Source organism: Malania oleifera, chromosome 10, assembly GCF_029873635.1.
Source record: "Malania oleifera isolate guangnan ecotype guangnan chromosome 10, ASM2987363v1, whole genome shotgun sequence".
Lineage (NCBI taxonomy): Eukaryota > Viridiplantae > Streptophyta > Magnoliopsida > Santalales > Ximeniaceae > Malania > Malania oleifera.
This window is the reverse complement of record NC_080426.1, coordinates 34,339,186-34,364,404: the sequence shown is the minus strand read 5'-3', so window position 1 is coordinate 34,364,404 and position 25,219 is coordinate 34,339,186. Positions and strand designations below refer to the sequence as shown.

General features: G+C 35.0%; 1 protein-coding gene across 1 annotated transcript; it reads right to left on the bottom strand.

Annotated features, from left to right (window-relative positions):
* Positions 1 to 989: 989 nt before the first annotated feature.
* On the bottom strand, positions 990 to 15,161 carry LOC131166956 (ranBP2-type zinc finger protein At1g67325-like). Its single transcript, XM_058125627.1, has 7 exons — positions 14,948 to 15,161; positions 14,663 to 14,708; positions 13,352 to 13,464; positions 5,153 to 5,354; positions 3,896 to 4,009; positions 2,353 to 2,465; positions 990 to 1,574 (listed from the first exon to the last, which is right to left on the bottom strand). Exons 1-7 carry the CDS (start codon positions 14,960 to 14,962, stop codon positions 1,443 to 1,445), a joined length of 735 nt encoding a protein of 244 aa, XP_057981610.1. The 5' UTR covers positions 14,963 to 15,161; the 3' UTR covers positions 990 to 1,442.
* Between the last annotated feature and the right edge of the window lie 10,058 nt (positions 15,162 to 25,219).

Below are 25,219 nucleotides of genomic sequence, written 5' to 3'. Positions count from 1 at the left end.
ACTTAAAATGAAATTATGAAATTTCATGGAGCCAACTTGTACTTTTCTCATCTTTGACACATCAAAATGTGAAAATGTGGCACCAAATCCAAAATCCTGATCCTGTTCCAACCCCAACTCACCAATTTTCCCCCCCAATTTAGCCTGAATAGGCCCCTTGCCCAAGTTGAAGTTTCGAATCATAAAAAAATATAAAACAAATATATTGGACATAAAATAAGAAATTATGTGGCAAATATATAAATTTATAAAATATATATATATATTAAAAAAAAAAAAAAAGTAGAGACCAATTCCATTCTTTTCTTGCACATCACCCAAATCATTAATTTGGGCAACCTTCACAATTACCACAAATATGAGTTGCCATATGGAGTTCCTTCCCCAATGCCAGTGGACCAAACCCCACAAATCTGCAGCAACCTAATCAGCTTGCATAGGTAAACATTGTGATTCTACACAATATTGGATGACTTCATACCAAACGCTGCAGTAGTCTATTTTGCGAAGTAGTGATTCTACACATTCTTTGTAGTGATTCTACACATTTCCAAACTACAGTTCAAAAAATTAAACCACCACTCAAAATGAAACCCTTAGGCCATGCCCAGAAACCTGTTGCACCAAATGGGACGAGCTACAAATAAGGCATTTAGGCCCCTGACCGGAACCTGTTGCAGTTGCATGCACAGGTGGGGAGAGCAAGAAAGATGACATACATGCCACCAGAAAAATAGCATAATTGATCAGGACAGTCCCATGACCCTAGCCGTCCATGTCCATGCTGTTAAAGACTCCACAATGGGGCCTGCAGTACAAATGGCTAAGATCTTAAAGACTTAACCCTAACATTTCACATTGGCATAATCCATCAATTTGATTTGCGTGCTTCAAGGCTTAATAACTCAAAAGCTATTGGAAAAGATAACCCTAATCATGACACTTATAAAAATGCCAATCCATGTATTGGAAAGAACATGGCCACCACCTTTAAAGTAAAATGATATGTTTCCTTGCTATTTTTCTTGAGCATACTCATCCATCAATCCCTACAGCTAACTTAACTTCATCTGACAACAAACCAAAAGGTGCAGATAACTGCATAAATAACAAAATAACAATTGCAAATATTAGGAGAAAAAAATTCAAACTTTTTCTTCTCCATCATATAAGTTTCTGTTCCTTCTTGCACTTTCCTCTTCTTTTTTTTTTGGACAGTTTTGGGTACCTTTTCTCCAACACAGAAGGCATAAACTTGTCCATGAAGCACCTCTCAAATTCATCTACCAATCCCCATGCTAATTGAGCAAGTGTTTCATATCTGAAACAAAGGCTTTGATGCTTGACATCTAGGATGATCAAAAAATGGTCTCCATAACCTTGCTAATACATGGCAGAATGGTGGATCTACTACTAACCCCTGCAGGTACAGCAGTACCCTACTAGTCAGAAGCAGGCTTTTGGTTCCCACAACCCTTCCGATTACATATCGTTCGAAATGGATAGTTGAGGTTGTTACATTTGCTACAGGTCCAGCTGCCTTCTGGTACACCAGAATCTGACTGGTTTGGTCCCTACAAGAATGCATGCAAAACGAAACACTAAATAAATACATGCAATTAAGTATATGTTTAGGATTAGCTATTGTTTTACAAGCTGTGAAATGAACACACTGATACAGAGTTTGTGATCTCAAGCTGCACGTTCATGTAGAAGTGTCACAAGACTAAAGTAAAACTTGATATGTTAGCAGTAACCAAACAGTGAAGCACATTATTCATCATTTTCATTTGCACCATCTATGCCATTTATACCAGTGGCCATTCTGATGCTAACTCAAAAATTTCTTCCCCACCTCACCCACAAAACCTAGAACATTTTAACTTCAATATTAATCCAGTGGGATCATTTAGATGCAACTGGATGGAATAAATGATTTCTTTCCAAATCACAACAAAATATTTGGGAAAGTTTGTGCTATTGGGAATTTGGAAGGAGAAATAAGGATGTGATTTGTTAATTAGAAGAGAAGAATCCAATGTCCATGTGATCACTGTTTTTGGGACTGAAAGGAAGGGAATGTGATAGATTGAGCACGTGGTATCCTCTCAATAATGAAAATAAATTAGGAAACGATATATTGGTAGTCATACTTTTTTCAAAGTTAGAACTATAGTGTTCATCTTCCTCTAGCTGGCTGATTCAGGCTGTCATGCTTTACAAGACTGCCTCTGTAGTACTGGGGGATTTGTTTGGACTTTTCTGTTCCCTTTAGAATAATTAAAATGAACAACGGAACTTCAAAACTCACAACAACGTATACAAATTGTAAAGCAAATGAGGAAGACTTACAAAAGATGGTCTAGGGGCACCACATTTCTTCATGTTGCATGTGGTTCTAAATGCAAAGTTAACATTGTCACATTTGGGACAAACCCAATCCCCTTCAGATAAACCATCTGGCCCTGAAATTATCACAAGCAAAAGAGAGTGTGATTATAACATTCTAGATGAATATGGAATGGCCAAGGCAATGCGTTCTGTCCAAAGGAAACTCAATATATTACCTTCTAATAAAAAATAAACTAAATAAAAAATAATATAATTCTGGCTCCAGCAATCACATAAACAAGAGAAAATAATAAACAAAAGCCAACTCAATTTTGCGATGAACTAAATCCAGCGATGAGCAAAATATTGGTTATATACATACTACATCCAAGTCTGGGAAGGCACATTGCATTATCAATGATTAGAGCCAGTGTTTTTGAAGGATGTATGAGGCGCATCATTATAGTTTTAGCTCATTATTTCATCATAAAGGTATCAGAGTCCGTGTTTCCAAAGGCTAGCTTAAGCCAATGCTACAGTTTCACACTTTCTCCTTTAGACATAAGCCCATAGCAGTAGGCATGATTCAGCATACAGGTCTACTGCTCAAAGACTCACAACTGGATGGTGCTACATATGCTCCTAATATAACTTGTTTGTGTTTTGAGGGGGAAGTACATGCTTAGTTGATGACAGGGTCAGAAAAATGACTTAGCCATCAACCATGACAAAACTGGCTTTCTATTTAGCAACCAGCCTCAATAAATCATATGATGCAGTTATTTTCGTTTTCTAATATATTGACTTTGTTTTGTGGTTTTGGGGCTTTTATATTGCCTTGGACATTTTACATTTAGATCATAATTGTTCAGATTGAAATATTTTGTTTTCTTCGGTAGTTAGATCCAATTGAAGTCATTCCCCACAAAAAAATTGAAGTCCATCAAATACATTTAAAACAAGAAAATAAGGAAGAACTCTCTCTCTCTTTCTCTCTCTCTCTCTCTCTCCCCCCCCCCCCCTCTCTCTCTCTCTCACATATATATGTTGCCTTGAAAATTTTACATTTAGATAATAATTTTTCTGATTGAAATATTTTTTTCTTGGGTAATTATCTCTGATTGAAGTCATTCTCCACCAAAAATTGATGTCCATCAAATACTTCTAAAACAAGGTAAAAAAAGAAAAGAAAGACCTCTCTCTCTCTCTCTCTCTCTCTCTCTCTCTCTCTCTCTCTCACACACACACACACACACACTATATATATATATATATATCATTTTGTGCTATATATTCACACATACATTTTACAAACTGATTTTTTATTTAATGAATTTTTACTATGTTCATAGGTTAATTATTCCAAGCACAAAATGCTCATCTCTCTCTTGAGACCTTCTGTTGCCTTTTGGGCATCAAATCATCAATTGTCTTGCAACATTTGCTAGGCTTTTACAGATACTACAATAAAAGTATCACTTGCCAAATGAAAACGGAAAACGCTAAATGATAGAACTAGAAACTAAGAAGCTAATAGGAAAGTTTATAAACCATAATAAATCACCTCCACGACGTTTACGAGAGGCATTATTATCAGGAATATCTCCTCCAGCCCATGGAGATCCTTGAAAGCCATATCCATATCCATTGATGGTGGGCCCAGAACCATAACCCATGCCTGCAGCAATTAATACACCAATTATTCACTCAAAAAGGTTGAGAGAGAGAGAGAGAGAGAGAGAGAGAGAGGAAATTGTGCTTTAAAGGACACAAACATGAATTTGTGACATCCAGATTTTGAAGAGAATATGATCAACAAGGAATTAGTAGAACGAGTTGAATATAGATTATAGTTGTTTACAATTTTATCACATTCCGAAGATACGATGATACTGTCATGAGTATTGGATAATGAATTTCCTTAGCATTTCAAGTTTGTTTCAAAAGAAAGTAATATGAACTTTTACTTAAAACCCAATATGCCTAAAAATGTGGAAAAAGTAATATAGCTTTAATTCATGTGCAAATATGTGAGTGAAGTCACAGACAGGCATATGCACACCTGGGCATCATCATTTTGATGAGGTTCCCCCAGCCCCCCATCTTCCAAATCTTAGATACTTCAAGTTGCATTGACATATCCATCATAGACACTGATGCAAGCTTTTTCCGGCTTGGATCATCATAGCCCTATGGAATTGCTCTGTTGTTTCACTTTGAACCACAATGACCACAAAAATACGAGAACCGGCAGCATAATACAATGCTTAGGCTGATTCTTAGCTTGGGATATGATCTGTGGGACAACTACCTTGCTTCAAAATACAATTCACATATTGTCTTGTTTGAAATGATCCTTTTTAATTTTTAACAGCAAAAGAACCAACAACTTTGGTTGTCCTAGAATCTACAAGCCATTCACTATCATATACATTTACAATACAAATTGTTCAGTTAGGTGTCCGGGCTTTTCAAATCAACATCCAAATGGACTGCTGGAGTGGCTTTAACTGTACAGCATGCAACACCTTTTGACCTTATCTTGCATTTGAATGCTTTCAATCAAAAAAAGATTTTTTTTGTTTCCAGCAGCATTGTAACTTTTCTTAAGTTTGTACACACATATACTCCTTCCTCTTCACAGTCATCAAGATACAGATTTACGATAAACAACCATAACTAAGCACAAAAAAGATAAACTATGTTTGCTTGGAAGGCCACAGCACACAAGCTCGTGCATGCATACTTGCCCATGCACACCCATTACTGCATGAGCATGCACACACACACACACACACAGCGAGAGAGAGAATCCATTTACCTCCCAAATTTGCAGGTGGAAATGTAGTCATCAGACCATAAGGTCCATGGGCACTCCCAGGTCCACCGTAGTCATATCGCAGTCCAGGCAGGGGTACCGGGGGACCGTACCTGCTGGAGATTCCAAGTGGCATAGGTGGAACGGCTCCAATGCCTCCATAATAATAAGGTAGAGGATTATAAGGGCTAGTAATAGGGGCAGTCTGCAACACCCAGAATAAATTACTTAAATTGCAAGTTATAATCAAACATAAAGCAACTAAGCAAGACAGCCATAATAAGCACTGTTTTTGCCAAGTTTACTGGGGAGAATATAAAAAGAAGCCTATTAGCTTTGTAGGTATCAGATTAATAATAAACAAGTACCATATTTTATGTCTCTCTGAGAAAATGAAGCACAAACATGACACATACCGGTCTATCCACTGGATTAAAATGCAAAATTGCATGTGGTAACTTATAGAATTCAATTGGAAAACTCTTCAAGATTAATCATTTTATTTATACTGTCAGAGTTTTTTTTTGGTTTTGTATGTTTCAATGGTGGTTCTTAGAAAAGGTCAGCATATTCGGGTCTGTGGTTGATGAACTTAACTAGCCTGGTATTGATCAAATGAAAAAAACTATGCAAACTAACTATTGACTTTGCCCAGGTTTTTTAGAATGAAAATGGGAAGGTGATACACCACATACATGAGCACAGTGGAAAATCACAGGGTAGGTTCTTTGAAAGCTCTTTTTTAGGAATTTATTAAAAGGAGGAATATACAAGGGGAAGAAGAAATCCTCCTCAATAAAAGAAAGAAAGTTTATAAAAAACAGAAAAAAAAAAAAAAAAAAAAGCAAGAACAAAACAAAACAAAACTATAACTCAAAATGCCACCATAAGACTAGCAAAGCCAACCAATCCCTTTCAATATCAGAAAACCTCACTCCTCAAAAACAACCAACAGAAAAACACCTAAGTGAGGCAAATAATGAATCTTCTCCCATAACAAAGATAAGTTTAGCTTTTCCCCATAAATAAACAAGCATTTTGTTCGAGTCATAAACCCCACAAAACTGCAAAGAACACAGAAATTCACAAAGCAAGAGCAGCGTTCCTTTTACCAAAACCAGAAAAAGAAGTCGCTAGCAAATCCTACTCTGACTGTGGACAAACTCAATTTTCTCCCAAAAGATAAAAAAGCTTGTTCCATGTATTCCAAGCAAATGAGCAATGCATGAACAAATGTGATGATGTTTTGGAACTATCAAGACAAAGAGCACAGATATTGGGAGATATTGCCTTTGATAATCTGCAAAAAATTGTTGGTGTTAACTCTATTAAGAACAACCAACCAAATAAAGCCTTGATCTTTGAGGGATCTTTGGCCTTCCAATAATTTTATAGAATGGAAAGAAAATAATAGCATTAATCAAGTAATCAAAAAAATATTTGCAAGAATAAATCCCCGAGGGCCGAGCCTAAAGACCACGAACTACTATCCTCCCTAGAGGAAGGAAAGCAATTCTCCAATAATATTGATAATAAAGACAACTCTACAAATGGAAATCCCAAGAATACGAATGACCTTCAAAATTAAAAAAGAAGGAAATAACCTCATTATGTCCCTGAACTTAAACGATAAAGATGAGGAAAATAATTTGACAAAGCAACATTATCCACCCATCACGAAAATGAGTCCGAGAGCCATTACCCTATAAAAAATTAGTATGCAGAATAAAGAGCGGGGTACATCTGAGCAAAACACCTCCATGAGCTTCCCGAAAAACATCTATACCTAAATTAGGATCCCACCCATTCAAATGTAATCCAAATTTATTTTTAATGGCATTATGCATGAGGGAGGACTCCGCTAAGGAAACCACAATAACCATTTTTGCCAAAAGAGCAGTGTTTTAAGACACCAACGTACCAAGACCCAGACACCCTCAATCTAGACCTGCAGACAATCTTTAACAAGATGATCTCTCTAATCCCTAAAACCCCAGACCAAATGAAATATCACATGATCTTCTCAATCTTATTGCCTATCCCCCATTAGAATCTAAAAAATAGACAAATGACAAAGAGGGACCTAGCAAGACAAGCCTAAATAAGAGCAACGCGACCCCCTAGAGAAAATAATGCCCCCTTCGACCCATCCAAATCTTAGAAACTCTCTCCATCGCCAGGCCCCAGTAAACCACAAACTAAGGATTTACCATATACCACTAAACATGACACCTAGACAAGACAAGGGGCCAACCAAAAAGACCACAACACACCAACAAAGCCAACTCCAAAGACCTACTAAATGTCAAACTAATGGATGCTAAACCACTCTTTTCCATATTAATTTTAAGCCCCAAAATATTGAAGAAGTCAAAATATCCAAAAAGAGTCTTTCTTATCACGAAGAAAAAAGAATACCCTTCTCACTCTTCCTACGAACCTCCTCCACTACCTCATTAGCAACAAAAATAGAATCCACAATTTGCCTACCCCCTACAAACACACTTTGAGCCTTAGAAATAGTGTCATCAAACACTGCACTCAACCTATTAGCTAGTAAGTTTAGCAATGACATACACGCTAGTCACTAATGACTAAACTAATAGGTCTTAAATCAGCAATCATAAGAGATCTATTCCTTTCAAGCACCAAAGTGATGAAAGTACAATTAATGCTCTTGCTCAAGATCTTATAACAAATTTACAGTAAATTTCATTAAAGACCTTTAACAAACCCATACTAACCACACCTCAATAATCTTGGGAAAAAAAAGCCATATTAAACCCATTTGGACCCAAAGCCTTATCTCACTCCATCTTGAGCACAGTTGCCTTCACTTCCTCCTCCTTAAAAGGTCTTTCCAACAATCTCACATGACACCTAGAAATGGGATTTTAAACCCTCAATCATAGGGCTAGAAAAATCATCCTCCAAATAAAGATTGGAAAAGAAATTAGTAATCTCATTTGCAACCAAACTAGGATAAAAAATAACCTCATCTTCTCCCAAATCCAATTCCTTCATCATGTTTTTTCTCATCTTCCCATTAGCCAATCTATGCAAAAATTTTGTATTAAAATCGCCTTCTTTAGCCCATTTAAATTTTGCCTTTTGCCTCCAACTCCTTTCCTTAAAAATCAAATCCTCCAACTAATTCTTCAACAAAACCCATTCAGCCTCCTCACTCTCCAAAAGAATAACACCTTCCTCTTTCTATCTAAAAAACCAACTCATGCATAATGAAAGCCTTCTTAGTCCTAATATCACCATAAGCCTCCCTATCCCAAATCTTCAAAGACTCCTTAAGACGCTTAAGCTTCCTCATAAACCTAAACCCTGCCCAGCCCTTCTTTAGATCCACAACCCAAGAATCTCTAACCACAGAAGGAAAATAATCATGATCAAGCCATATATTTTCAAACCAAAAAGGAGAGGAACCCACTTCACCATTAGAACATTCCAACAAGACAAAAAAACGATCAAATGAAGGTCTAGACAACAATTTGGAAAAGATTACAAAACTCATCCTCCTAATAACTGCAGAATAAAAAACATGTCTAACCGACTAGCAACAACTCTCTCCCCACCCATAGACCAAGAAAAAGGGCATTACCCAATGGCAAATCCATCAAACCACAATCCCTAATAAACCTATCAAAATACTGCATACTTGAAGAAAACCTGCTTCCCCCTTTTTCTCCCCTAGGAAACCTAAAAACATTGAAGTCACCACCTACAATCCATATAGGGGACCAAAGCCTAAAACCGCATATGCCACACAACTACTCTAAGAAAAAAGACTAAAAAGTGGGTCTCAAAGGACCATAAACAAACTTGACCCACCATTGACCTCTACCTTTAATATCCACCATAAAGGGAGAAGAACCCAACAAGACTATCAATTTTAGTAAAGAATTGGGTATCCCAAACAACAAGAATGCCCCTCGAAGACCCCTGAGAAGAAATAAACTCCCACTCCTTACACCAACACCCCCAAATACTCTTAACCACCTCCCACCTACATTCTCTAATTTAGTTTCCTTAAGTAAAACTAAATAAGGCGAATGCCTAAGGAACACTTCCAAAATTAAACCCCTCTTCCTAAAATCTCCTAAAGCCCTAACATTCTAACTAATGAGCTTCATTTAAACCCCCCCCCCCTTTTTTTTTTTCACTCCCCACCTTCTCCTCTAACCCTCCCATAATTAATAGAAGAGGCTAACTTACTAAGTTCCTTTTGAACTTTTTTTTTTGTATTTCATAAGTTCTAAGACTAACTCCCATCTTCACCTCATGGCCAGCAGGACTCACTAACTTTAAACCCAAATCCTCTTGGAGCTTTTCCACATCTCTTTTGTCTCTAAAAGACCCAAAGGAGTAGTAGCAGTGACATCACCCTCACTGGAGTCCTCCCCTTGGCAAGTTGGCATACAACATCATTAAAAAAAATAAAATGAATGAGGATGGAAAAAATACCTCTCTGAGAACAAGAAGCTCTCAGATCCTTCAACAGAAGAACATTAACATCGTCAACCACCCTCTCAATAGGCATGGAATCCAGAAATATCAATGGGATTAGGCTCAAGATTAGAAGCAATGGCCAAAGAACCCTTTCCCATCAAGTCTCTTACTTTGGTATCAGTGTTCCTCAAATGGTAAACACTAGTATGTGCTTCTTCACAGAGCTTTATTGGACTATCTTTCCCATATTCTTGTTAATGGAACCAAGGAACATCTTCCAAACTAATTACAGCATTTGACTCATTATCGGTCTCATTCGCAGAATCAGAATGTGGGATTACAAACAAATTATCCTTCCAAAAATCCCATTCTCTACCAGCAATAGATCTATTATCAAGACATTTTCATATTCACACATGCTTCCCATATCTTCATCTAAAACAGAAGAAAAATTACCTTTCAAACCAGACACATCAAAAGAATGCAACCCATTTCTTAAATTAGAAAGCAAAGTGATACAGGGGCAGCATCAAGGTTCTGCAACCATGGAGAAATTAAAAGAGAAGAAGGAAGGGGAAGGGAGGAGAGAGGAGATACCAGGGGGGGAAACTCACGAGTCCATCACCATGAATAGAGTCATCTCGTTCCATAAGAAAGGAACCAGCAGTACGCTTCAACTTGGTGACTAGAAGAATTCATGATGGCATAAACGTATACTTCTTTTGTCAATGGAGAGAGAATAAGAATTCTCATATCCATCATGCTTCACCCTCCTATCAAATAACCATGGTTGGCCCAAAAGAATGTGACAAATTTTGAGGAAGGATATCACATTGCACTGTCTCCATAGTGGAACCAAAGGGAGGGGAGAGGACATACAAGGGGGAAAATTAACGTTTACTTCAATTCAAATCCATTAACATTGCCTCCAACATGGCTTTCATACATTATTTATAAGAAAGCCTCTAAACAAATGAAATTACCCACATATGCCTAAAACTACATTATATTACAAACATACCCCTAGAATACACAATGACTACAAACAAGCCCCCAACATAAATAATCCTAATAAGCAACTACACACACATACTTAAACAACTAAATAACTAAGCACATTTGGGTTTCAGACCCAGTAAACCATTCACCCTATTCTTTGACATAGGCCTCCTAATTGGGTCGAAATGATCCATCCAAATAGCCGCTTCTCGTCCTACATCACAAATAAGAAAGAACTCTTTAATAAGAACTCTCGATTTGGCAATATATCTTTAATCTCTTTCTCTTGATCATTAAGAAGTGAACCAAGAGCTTCAAGCTTCTTTAAAGCGCATGGAGATTCTGGGCCTAAACTTTGTAGAGCTAAAAAAATTACGTACGCCTTTCTTCTCACAAATGGCTTCAGCACATAAATTAAAGCCCATAGTGCACTTAATTTGATCCAACTCAAATGCCATCTGTGCACTTCTCTTTTTTGGGTCTAAGAGAAATTTAAAAAAAAAAAAAAGTTGAAACTAGAAAACCAAGGAACAAATATTACAAAACAGCTATACTCAATCAAAGCAACCCAGTCCTGTAGTAGATTTGATAATGAGAAATGCAAAAAGAAATCATTTGCCGAAACTCTAAGCAACGCGAGAAACACCACCATACCAAAGCGAGTTAAGAGGAGGATCGAAGTTCTTAAAGGTTCTAGGGCGTTTCTCTCCAACTAAATACAGCCAAAGTTGGCCACTGCCATAAACCCTCTCACTACTTCCCCTTTCTAAACGCCTTAAACAGTACAAAATGCCTCTACAAAGGACAAACAATAGTTTTAAAAACCAGCATGTAACAGCCATTACATAATGGTATCGGTGGCTTCCATGATTGCTACAAGGCAATATCCCGGAGGTCCTCTAATTCACAACCACAATGGCTGTTACGGCACCGTAACTGCTGACTGCTGTTATGGGCTGTTACAGAATTACAGTGTTGAACTGACGGAAGTTTTAGAGTCTCTCTTTTTTTTTTTTTGCATTTTTTTCCTCTTTTTTCCCCTTTATTGAAGCTTAGAAACTCAATTTTAAGTTGATTTATTTTTAGTTGGTAGTTTTTTTATAAAATATATATATATATTGGATTTGTTTTCCCTGATTTTTAGTATGCATTTTTTTCAATAACTAGCATTCAAATAAATCCAACTTTTTCTTTGATTAAATTAAATATGTATGTATCTTAAGTTTTTTCAAATTTTTTTGTGTTTTTATGCCTAATTTAGAGACAAAAATGCATTCCTTTTCCACGCAGTTTCATTCTCGTTTAACATATGAACATTATATATATATATATATTGCCTATTTGGATAACCGAATTTCATTAAAGACTACAAAAGTACAAAAGATCGCACTCTATATTTTATATTTCTTTATATTTATGATTTATCAATTTAAACTTCACTATAATCAATAAAGGATTAAAAAGTAGCAAATGAATGCAAGATGACATCTGATGCTTGTAGTATATGCCATATTTAAATTGATTAGAATGTACTAAAAAACATTTGAAGCGTTAGTTTTATAGGATTCTGGTATCAAAACATGTGAATCTATATGTTTTTAACAAATTCACTAATGCAAAAAATAAATTCACCAACGTTACCCATTGGGGAGCTTCTGTGACAACTGCAACGTCACATTGTAACAATTACCATTACATTTACTGTTACCGTTATTTAAACCATGAAAAGGAAACACCCAACTCTCTCCAAAAATGCCAAACAATGTACTCCAGAGGGTACAAGAACAATGACAATGTAAGAACAGTGTGAGCAGGTCTTTCCACTCTTAAAACAGCTAAGACGCACATCAGGCGAAAAAAACCTGCCAGCTCTCTCTTTCTGAAGCATGTCACTGGTATTAATTTTTTCAAAGATTGCTGTCCACAAAAAAGCCTAAACCAGAGTAAACCTTAGGAGGGGCTTTGGCTTTCCAAATGAAAGAGTGAGGAGCATAAAGAGTAGTATATATTTTAAGTTATTGTTCGTAAACACCTGACATACATATAATTGCAATGCTTGTAAACTTTTTTATGTAATATTTTAAAATTTATAACAATGTTGTCCCTATTACACTCAAGAAATTATAATCTATATGTAGCCATAAAAATGACCGCAAAATGAAAACATGGGCCAGATGCCACACCTAATGTTGTTCGTTCTTTTCTATGCTAGACAAAGACAATGATATCAATGTTAAAAATGTTGCACAACCAATCATATTCCAAACTTGTGTCAGACCAACCCCCCCCCCCCCTCCTCCCAAACCCCACATTGGCAGGAACTATACAAATTTTTTTAATTTTGCAGCGAGCTTCAGTTTATATATTCTTAATAAAAGATGTTAATAAGCTCTGATTTGTATTCTTGTATTTTTATTCCAAATAATATATTCGTGCCTTGATTTTTCTCCAAAAAATTGCTAGAAAGAAGGGTTTTCTAATTCAGAGTTTGTTTGGGGCTTTGGTTTCTTATCCTCTCCTAAACTGAGACTTTTTTCCTCTTTCTTAATATATTTCTTTCACCATAAACCAAAAAACAAAAACTTGAAAGAACTAATTTCTAGAATCTAAAGGTGTATTTAATATTTGTCTTTCGCCTATGAAATTTGTTCAGAAGCTCCACCACCTGATAACAACAAACAAACAAAACTTCTGGGTGACAAATGACACACTTGGAAATAATAAAAAGCACCACTAACATACTGGAGTGGTTGGTGGTCGAGGAGCACCACATTTTCCGCGGTTGCAAACAGTTCTGAACCCAAAGTTCACGTTTCCACATTTTGGACAAGTCCAGTCTCCTTCATTCCGTGAAGCTGGCATGGACAAAAGATGCTTTTAGAAAAATTGAAGTGCATAAATGGTAAATGGATTGTATGACTAAAAGATAATAAAAAGTTTAGGAATAATGGAAACCATATAGACAGAAATTCTCTCTCACAATTGTTTCCAGGAAAGTAACCAGTTACCACTAATTTAAATATATCCAGTAACAACAAATCTCCACTATCACAATCAGTTGCACCTAGGTGACTGGGTCAGTAATTTGATTCCAAAATTTCATAGAGATGAGGACTTCACTAAATCCCCAACCAAGCAAGGAAAACAAAAGGCCTATAAATTATGAGATACAAAATAGATCATTACAATAGTACCAACATTGCCTTGCAGGAAGTGATCCACAAATGTAGATAAGCCTAGGCTGACATCAACTTAAATAATGTCAGAATGTTGCTGGCCTTTAATACTTGGCTAAAAGTTAACAACCACCCCTCTCTCTCTCACCAGAATGCTTCTTGCAGTGATTGTCCAACACAGAACACAACTGCCCATCAATTATATTATATTAAGTTATTAAAGAAAAGAGAAGACTCCACCAACACCCCCCCCCCCCCATCAACAGAACATTTCTTGCTGTGACAGTCCCACACATGTTACGCTTCCACCTGTCTAGTATTATATAATATATTAAGTTATTAACAAAAAGCAGAATAGTATTATGGCTATATTTCTAACTAATAAGCTAAAAAAAAATCCTCAATGAGTTGCAAAAGAACAACCCAGGTGAAAAAGCATAATCCGCTCAAAATAATTCATTCTCGTCCCCAAGGGGGCATGCATTAAATCTTGGCATTTCAATGGAGGTTGATGGTTCAAACCAAAAGAAATGGGGGAAGGGATGTAGGCAGGGAGACGAGCTACCTCCCACAGTCCAGCCCAGTGAGAACCTCCAATGCAATCGAAAAATAACGTATTTCATTTTTAACTAAGTGATGAGATGTGAAAGTCAGCAAACATAAACATTTAAGAAACAGCCCCAATAACTTGACGCTGCTTATACTACTACCCAAAATCAATAAAGCGGAGAGTAAACTCATCCAGGAATTCTAAACCATCTCTCTCTCTCTCACACACACACACACAAGCAATTCTAAAAAAATTTCAAAATAAAATAAAATAAAATAAAATAAAAGCAGAAACGATATAACAGGGAAATAGAACAATTAAACTTACAATCGCTCCGGGACCGTTTTGATCCGAATGAGCCACGGTTATCCACCTACAAGGTTAAGATTAGGGCAATAAATACAGCTTCACCAATAAAGAGAATACAACGATGGAAAAAAACAATCAAGGTCAAAATTAGCACAGGTATAGAGATGCAATCGAAGGAGACAATAGAACAACATAAAGGATTGTCATAGACACTGAAATGCTACATTGCATCACAAGATTCACAGCTTCAACAAAATTATGATAATCGTCATACAGAGAGAGAGAGAGAGAGAGAGCACTGACCTTGCTAGAAGCCATCAGATGAGCCTAGAGAAACCAGAGGGAGAGAGAGCCAGAGGGAAAGAGGCAGCTGCGACTGCGAGGCTGCTGCCGTCCGTCTGCCTTTATTTTGTGACGATGAAAACTAAAGCGAAGACTGCAGAGGGAAGACGTAGTTTCATTTTTATGCATAGCACTCCTACGGTACTACCCCCTCCGGTAACAGCAACTCGTGGATGTGTACAGTGGAAAAGATGGACCGTTTATCGTAATAAACAGTGGGCTCCACCTGATGTGGACGGTCGCGATGAGCTGTCCCCAGCTCCACCACCGCAAAACAACAAAACCCTTGATTTGTAAAATGATCAACGGTCTTTCCGTTCGCATAATGAAATTTATTATTTTATTTTATATTTTTTTTGTTAAATCCTCTTTTCTAGTTTATTCTTATTTCATTTAATTTCAGTATTTATTACATTCTCTAATAATAAAATTAAGAGAATGGAATAATATTTATTAATTATATTTATAAGTAGAGATATAAAAATAAATTTATTTAAAAATTATGAATATTAATTAATAACATATATTTTCCATCAACACCCTTGAGTTTTCCAAAGTTGAACTCCATCCCTTCTTTTACTCAAAATTTCCTTAAGATTTAATTTTATTAATGAAATTTATCTTCTATTAGTTAAGAGTTCAACCATTAGGTTATAAAAAATAAATAATAAAATTAATTATCTATTAGTCAACTGTTAGTCAATCATTAAGTAAACAACCTAAATAACGTTAACAACCTAAAAAAGATTAAGAAATATCAACGAATTAACTAGCTAACCCTGAATTAATCAACTCAAAATTGTAAGGACAATCAATTAAATAAAATTTGAGTTGCTTTTTTATCTATTTATTAGTTACATTTTATGCACAAGCTAACTAATATTCATTTTTCAAATTTTAATCTTTGAACCATGAACTTTGAATATTTATTTATATTTTTTTCTGACACTATGTTTGATAAGTTATTACAATTTAAAATTATTATATTATATTTTATTTATTTTTGAGAAGTGATTAGACGATTAATTAGCATGAAAATTGTATATAACAAACATTTCATAACATTGTAATTATCAAACTTTGTTTTTATGATTTGTTATTATTCATTTGTTTCTATTTATGCTTATTGGACACGTTGACTCAAATAAATACCAATTGGATCAATTAACCTATAAATCGGTTAGATGTACAATTCACTTACCAACTTGATTTTCAAAATATTATATTTTAATTAACAAATCTTTCCAACTTAATTCATTAAATTGATGTCATTTTCTTAGTTTATCTTGTTTTAGTTAAATGAAAGGGTAAAAATGTCATTTGATTAAAGTAAAAATTATTTTCTACCTAAACTTAACAGTTAACTAACTATTGACAATGAAAGGTTCATTTTGTCCACATAATTAAATTTCGGTGTGTTTTTTTTATAGTTTTCAAAAATTCAGAGAAATGTGGTATCATATCTAAAAAAATCAAGAGATGTTATTAATTTTACCCTATATTTTTTAGTATTAAAAATCTTTTTACTATGAAACTACTAAATCTAGACAATTGTACAGAGTAAATAGTGAAAACTTTTGACTATCTTATTATTTGTTTAAACAATAAAATCAGTTTACTTTTTCCTATTTTAGAATTTCAATCCAAAAATAATTAATTGATAAACTAATAGATTATTACACTTATTTTTCCACATATTCTTGACTTACTACCTTCTCCAACTCTTATTTGCTTAGTTCAAAAAAACCTTTTTTTAAGAGCTTTAATATTTAGTAAGGGTCTTGACTCAAGATTAGGTGATGACCTGACTATAGTATCGAAGTTGTTCTGGAAAAGGTCATTTAAGATGATTGAATTCCTTTGGTAGTTGGTGGTATGAGTGGTGAGGATGAATTTAGAAACAATGAAAAAAGTATTGACCCAAAGTAACAACATAAGTGTGCAATCACTAGCCAAGTAAGAAAGGTGTTGTATGGATTTCTTGTAGCGCCCCGACCCTCTAGGTGGGTCCGGAGTGCCACTAAACATACATAACATACATCTCTTTGATACCATACATATACAACCCGCCCAGCAAGGGAAAAACGAGTGTTCCATACTGATCTGTATAAACATACACAACGGAAAACATACATCCTCTAAAAAGTTGTCAAAGTATCTAACTGTTTCATATATACATCCATACATAACTAAAAACATAATCTACTATTACAATTCCCAAAAGAGACAGACATTTTCTAACATCTTACCGACTCTGGTAAGGACTGTCTACTGTCTAAACTCAGTCCGACAGAACGCTAGGCTCGATCCCTCGGAAGACCTGAAACAACATTTATATGTTAGGGTGAGACATCTCTCAGTAAGACAGATTATATTATCATCAGTGTGTGGATAGCATGAGAATTCGTATGTACATACACTATTAACATTTAAATACATTTAATTGGCATTTTAAAATCTGTGTTGCTTTATAAATCTAAAAATACATACTGCTTGCTTAATATAGCCCTTTCTATAGTAAATATGCCCATACAAGCCTAGAAGATACAACCTAGTCTGTAGAACTAGCGTCGTCACGCACGTTCACATACTCTACTCTGACATTGTTCCCCTCATGACGGGTTGTGTGGCGCAAAGGCAGGACCTAACATATAGCCGACCGACTATAGTTAAGTCAATATCTATAGTAGTACGATGGTGCCTACCCGTACCCGAAGATGCTACCCACGTAGAGTCATTCGGGATTACTGCGTCAGATGGAGCCCCAGAATTACTACATCGGGGAATACTTTGCCTAGGTCACCAATCGTCTTTCCATATACACACTCTAAGACGTGTGATTGCACCTCTCTACACATATGGCCCCAGCACCGTGCTCATGCATATCTCTGATATACACAAGGCTCTAAAAGCATATATGTCAATTTACATCATAATAAAACTGAAACATAATTCATTTCATAAAACTATAATCATTATTCATTTCATAAAACTGTATAGGACATCACCTGTACAAAATTATGTTAAAATATATGCTAGATACTATCTCAATAAAAACTAGCATATCATATCTATCATAAACTGGTTCGGTAAAAACCGACATTTCATAAGCTCGGCATTTAGTAGTCTTATATCATCTCTTGGCATATAACTATCATATCTCATATCTCAGCATATAGCCATTACATTTCAATATTACAAAAAACCTGCTCATTTAATGTTAATTAAAAACTATACTCATGCCACCCAATTTTCATCTAGTAACTCATAAATAAATCATCTGCTCGAGAACGTAAATACTGTTGTTAAAACTGGGGTATGAATATCTCTAGGTTGTTATTTTACTAAATATAGATATATAGATAAATACGGGAAAATGGAGATAATCAACCTTACTATCTTTGGTTGATTTTAAAACAAGCCTATGGTTCGAAATAACAATTTCCCAACCAGTGAAAATGTTCAGAAAGTCTCATACTATACTTTAAAAATATCATATTTAAATTTGCATGGTTGGTTTCGAAAATAAAGTCGGTTAATTGAACCCTAGGCTTGGAAACCCTAGAAAAGTCGTAACTATATATATAAAAACCATTTTAACATTCCATTCGGTTAGAACTCATAAATAATTGACATAATATAATCCCCTTACCTATTTCCCGAAAACAATGGGCGTGGGTGTGTGTGTGTGTGTGTGTGTGTGTGTGTGTGTGTGTGAGAGAGAGAGAGAGAGAGAGATTTAGTTTTCTTAATGAAAAAGCAAACAAAATTTCCTTTTATAGCCCCCTTGACCCGGTCAAATTCGTTGACGAAGTGGCACCTTCGTCGACGAACCACAAAAGGTCGTTTGTTGACGAAAGAAGGGCTTCGTCAACGAACCTAAACTTGATATTTTCGGACGTTTTGGATCTCTTCGTTGACAATGCTTTAAATTTTGGTGACGAACCTCAGAAGGGCCTTCGTTGATGAGAACTAGGATTTCATTGACTTCTCATCGACGAAGCCTGTTGTTCCTCTTTAAAATTTTCCTTTCCCCTTTTCTTATAAAATTTCAAGGTTCAGGTCTCTACATTTTTTCATGTATATTACAGAAAATCCATTTAACATATTTAATATCTAGAAAATTAGCACATGTATGCATAGGGGGTAGGACCCTTATATTAATTTCTCCAAATATTGCAACTTCAATCAGAATATATATAGACATACAGAAGTGTGCAAGTAAGTATCTTAGTTGCTTGTAATTGAATTTGTGAGCATAATTGAACTAAGGATTGGTAGCATGTGTAATGCCCCGACTCGCCACGTGGGCCTGGAGTGTTTCTATACATACATATCATACATATCTCTGATACCTTACATATACTATCCGCCCAAATAAGGGAAATCGGGTGTTTCATACTGATCTTCATATTCATGCACAGCGAAAAACATAAAGATACATATATTTTCTAATAAAACTTATAAGAGTTTCTAATTGTTTCCTCACATACATCCATACATACTAAAACATAATCTACTATTACAAACCCAAAAAGGTAACCTGGCCAAAGCCCAGCACATATACAGGAACTTACATAAACTATCAAAACATTATACCCAAAATCATGTAGGACCTGAAATAAGATTTGTATATTGGGGTGAGACACTTTTCAGTAAGGGTGATCAAGTTAATATCAGTGTGTGGGCAGCATGCTTTTAGTGCTTTCAGAAAGCATTCATTCTTCATATAATCAAAAATAGTTGTCTTAACATCATACATACATATACAGTTGGAAATACTCATTTCGTTTTCCTAACATAAACACTTCATTCATTTCATAACACCATCATTTACATAAATGTACAGATATGCATAAAAGACACCTCCTGGGACTAACGCCATGTATAAACCCCCGTGGTTAGGCTTGTGCTACCCGTAGGCTAGACTAAGCATGGGGTGATCAACCCAGACAAAGTCAACATTCATTCGCGTCATAACTTCGACTACGCAGGTATCCGCAACGTACTTGCATGCCCCGATTGCCCTACCATGTCTTGAAAGTCCAGCCTTCCAAGTATGGTACACCCTCTAACGAGGCTAATCGGCATAGATCGCTACACCACTCTTGCAGTATAGTGTGGCGCACATGGTCACATTTATAAATCCTAGCAACGGTATCGTGCTCCTAACATAATGGTCCATCAGAGTTCCTAAAGCATATCGTGTAATTTAAGTAATAAAATCATATTTCATAATCATTTCATATAAAACTTGACATGTGACTTCGGCCCTCGACCGTTATATCATACCCGGCTCACAGCCGTTAAACATATACCTAGCCCTCACGGCTGTAAACATCATCCTGTATTTTCACAAGCAGTTCCAGTATATTTTGCAAATAGTTCAATATTTCACTAACATTTATCATTTCAGTTATAACATAATACATACATAGTATTCACCTGCTACACAATCTCGTGTACTTTAAACATAACCCGTAGGCAACCATGAAAATGTAGTATTTATGGTTTAAAAACATAAAATCAGCCTTCCCACCGTTCGTTTGTACTTAAAGTAGGATATCATATATCTTAGGTTTAAAAAATGACCTTTTGAACCGTCGATTTTTGGAACCTCAACTGAAAACATAAATACACTTACTCCATAAACATTTCGTACAGTTCAACGAGATCCTACGAGCTGGAAAAAGGGAGAGAGAACCGAGGTGCACTAGCAGAGAGTTCCCGCAGCTAGAGAGTGAGAGAAAATTGAATCTGAAATTTTAGACAGAAAGGAAGAGAGAGAGAGAGTTGAGAGTATATATAAAAAATACATAATTAACTCTTAAGTAACTTAAAATATCTCCTCCAAGATATATATATATATATATATATATAAATATCTAAAAATATCTCTTCTAAGATATTTATATATATAAATATCTACAAATATCTTCTCCAAGATATATATTATTTTATTTATTTATTTATTTATTTATTATTATTATTATTATTATTATTATTATTATTATTATTTATTTTTGTTCAGGTTACTACAACATGACTAGTTGCTATTATTCCTCTATTTATATGGAGCATTTAAACAACTTCCATGCCTTCTCAATTTTCTATAGGCGTTTGTTATCAAATGTTACAAAGCAAAATACTTCTTAATTATAATCTTCAAAATGGACCAACAACTTTTCTTCATTCTCCTCATCAAGAGTGTTGAACAAAATAATGCTTGTTGAACAATTGCAACCAATTAAAGAAGTTAATTAACACCTTTATTTCCTTTATAGGGTGTGGTATTTTCATTCATTTTTAGGCGATGTAAGCAACAAAATCATTTGCTTTACTTTTCCCTTCAAGACATTATTATTATTATTATTATTATTTTTGAAATGACGGTGTCTGAAACCCTTTGGACACTCGATTAATCCACCCGAATAATGGGTCCCCCTCTCTACCCCAAGACTCGAACCCTAATCATTTAATTAGAAGTGTCTTGAATTTACCACCAAAGCAACCCTTTGGAGGGATCCTTTCATAACATTATTGCATATCAACTCCTAAAACAACAATAGCTTCCTTGACCATATCATTGAGATTGTTATTAAGCTTCCAATTTCTTTTTCCCTTCTTCTAACTTTCTTGAAATGGAGTACTTGAATTGAGTAAATGAGACTAAAGTGGGACTGACAACAACATTGTCATTCTTGAGCTCTTTTTTAGTAACTTCTTAGTCAAAACATCATCTATCTAACAATATTTTATAAATTTTCTCTCGTGGTACTATATTTTTTAAATATTTTGTACAAAAAATCATAATAAGAATATATATATATTCTAAGTATTTTTTTGTAACTTTACAAAACTAGCATTTAAAAGTTAGTACAATGTTAACAAGTTTATAAAAGTGTTATGAAAATTATAGCTTACATTGCACAAACTAGTGACATTACTTTTGAAATAAGCATCCCCAAACCATTTTTTCCACACTCATACTTCTCCTTTCACAATCTCATCTAAAGCCACCATTTTTTTTCTTGTTCTACATGCCATGAACAATGTTTAAATCAAATCATGATATTTTCATCTTAAATTATCAATGTTATGGTTTGGCCTTAAGACCACACCAAAGTAATTTACTCTCTTATGACTTCACAACCAAGCTTCTCAACGTAAAATTTCACCTTAATACCACAAAACCCTAATTTTTAAAATGTTCTCACTTCGTATATATATAATTTTATTCAAGACTTATATTTTTATGCTTTACTAGTTGATCCTATAATACTTTTACATCATTACAATTTATGATTTATGGTTCTCAACCTTGATGCTAAGTAAATTTTGCAAAGTCTTACATCATATGTAGATATCACCATTATAAAACTATGCGATCAAGTAGACTAATTGAGGATAGATGAGTATAATAATCGAGGATAAAACAAATTGAATAGAATAATTGGGGATAGAACAAACAGTTACTTGTGTTAGATTCTAAACTTCTAAAAGTTGATTTATCTCATAGCATAAACAAATCGTTTGAGTCATTATTTTTTGGTAATCAAAATGAGTATTTATCTCTATTTGAATGTTAACCTTTTGTAATAATATATTTCTATTACTATATATTTGATCGCCCAACAATTATATTAGATAAAAAAAATGGAATAATATGTGGATGAACTTGAAATGTAATCAGTGATGAACATCAACGCGTGATTTACAATGACATAGAATAACAATATAGGATTAACAATGACATTAAAATAAAAACAAAACAACAAATTAGAAATGTAGATTTAAATGGAACGAGGGGGGCATATGCATAGATTCACGTCAAAACATGCAAAACTAGTAATGAATTGGAAGTTCCAACATAGTGAAAATTTCTTAATTCACTATCATTTAACCGTTCATGTAATAACCCAAGAAAATATATCAGGTCCTCATCGACGAACACAGGGCATTTGTCGACGAGGGTACAAGAGGGTCTCGTTGACGAGAACATGTATTGTCGATGAGAAGATATCGAGAGACTGTGTTTCAAGTTCTGAATTTCGCCGATGAGGAGATGTTGTTCGTCAACGAACCTCCTTCTTGACCTCGCCGACGAGATGACATGGCTCGTCGACGAAGTCCATGTTATAAAGAGTGCAAACCTCGAATTTTTCGGTAGAAAAAATTCACAGAAACTCTCTCTCTCTCCTCTCTCTACGATCTCTCTCTCCTCTCTCTTCGATTTTGGCCTCGTTAGCTGCTGGATCGACAATCTAAGGCCACCATGACACTCTTGGGAAAGTTCTCTCCAAGTCTGCCGGAGCGGATTGTTGGTGGGACGAAGTTGAAATTCATCCTAGATGCAGGGTAAGATCTTTTATTTAAAGTTTGGCTTTTCAACAGTTGTAGGAAATGTAGTACGCAAAGAAATAGTGATATTTTGTTCTAAGATTTATGATTTTCAGGGTATTGAGTGGGGAGCCTTGCGGGTGTAGAACCTATCACAGTAGGGAATTTTTAGGAGGAATCGGGTAAGAAAAATATGCTATGTTAGGCAATTCTAGTATGTTTTCAGTATTAAGTATATGTTTTTACCAGGTTATTATTCACAACAAAAAATTATACAGTTTATCAACTATGTTTATTATGTTTTAAATTACCGTGTGGCTTGAGAATATAGATATACTATAGAAACATGTTTTACAGTAATTCCTAGGATTATGTTTTACAGAATATACAGACAAGAAATATGTTTTACAACAATTTCAGAATACCATAATTATACAGTTTACAGTACCATGACATACAGATTTACAATTAATTTCAGAAATATAGTTGTTATAGATATACAATTTATTTCAGCATCATGGTTAATATAGTTATTACAGAATCATGGTAAAACAGATAGTTATATACAGAAATGTACTATATAGTATCAGACCCTGATGGACTATTACAACTACAGTTTACAGAGCATGGTACCGTTGCTATATACAGTTCAGAGTGCAACCACGCATTCAGATAATACGTGGTAGATAAGTCGATCGTACCTATGTTGTGGATAGGCTCCCCATCAGATATGGGTTGAGGAGGGCCTATCTGATTGACGGAGTATAGTGGTTTATCCTGGTAGACCAACTAGTGATAAATCCCCCCTCCGGGCCGCACAACCCTGTCATGAGGGATTAAATCATGACATACAACTATCCTTCCAGGGAAGTTTTTCAGTTATTATTATGTATATACAGTTTTACAGAAACAAAGAATATACTTATGTACATTAGAAGTATTATGAGTAGAAACCCAAAATACGGATATGTTAAGCAACATGGATATAGGTGGTGGTTTATATTATTTATACCGTATTTACAGATTCAGTTATACATGATTATATACAATCAAACTTTTATAGAATTATAATTCATTTGTCACATACTAGCAATAACATGTTTCATCTTACTGAGTGTTGTCTCATCTCAATAAATTTACATTTTTCAGGTGATCGAGTTAGGCGAGCAGATCAGGCTCACAGATAGAAGGGGGCTACAGTGCTACCCTACCAGTAGGGTGAGTGTTTTTGGGAAAAAGGGTATTTTTGTGTAGCCCTAGTTCAGTTATGTATATATATTAATTAGGTGTATTTAGCACTTTGGTATTGTATTGTATATGTATATGGTGGTGGATACTTGACGTCAGCTTCTCGCTGTTTAGGTTGATGTTTTATTTCATCAGGAGTTATCAGCGCAGTTTAACTTAATATATAAATTTATAAAATTTTACCGGTCGTTACAGTTCATCTCTCTCTCTCTCTCTCTCTCTCACACACACACACACACACACACACACACCTTATATTTAGAGAGGACTTGGATTTGGATAAAATGTAATATAAAACTGTATTGAAATTTATCCAAATCCACTCAAATCCAAATTCAAAATCTTAAATCTATGCTCACAAATGCAGATATGATACTATGGTCGACGAAATTAAGTTGTATTATAAGCTCTTTACTTTCAAATCATATTACGAAGTATGTCCTAACATGTCACAATAAAACTATATTCCTAAATTGTACTCACTTAATGGGTACTAAAGGCCTCTTGGTGTTTATTGCCCAAAGCATGGGTTTTTAAGAAGATAAACAAAGATTGTATTTGGGAACATGAATTTCAAGTCTTAAATTTGAATTTGTGTGAATTTAGACAAACCGTATTATAAGATTGTGTCGAGTTTCTTCCAAA

What these genes read in the sequence shown, in the direction of transcription:
- LOC131166956 (XM_058125627.1), bottom strand. An exon ending in TCCACCTGCAAATTTGGGAG is followed by an intron (nt 4,010 to 5,152) that starts GTAAATGGATTC and finishes TAATTGCTGCAG; the next exon opens with GCATGGGTTATGGTTCTGGG. An exon ending in CTCTCGTAAACGTCGTGGAG is followed by an intron (nt 2,466 to 3,895) that starts GTGATTTATTAT and finishes TGATAATTTCAG; the next exon opens with GGCCAGATGGTTTATCTGAA.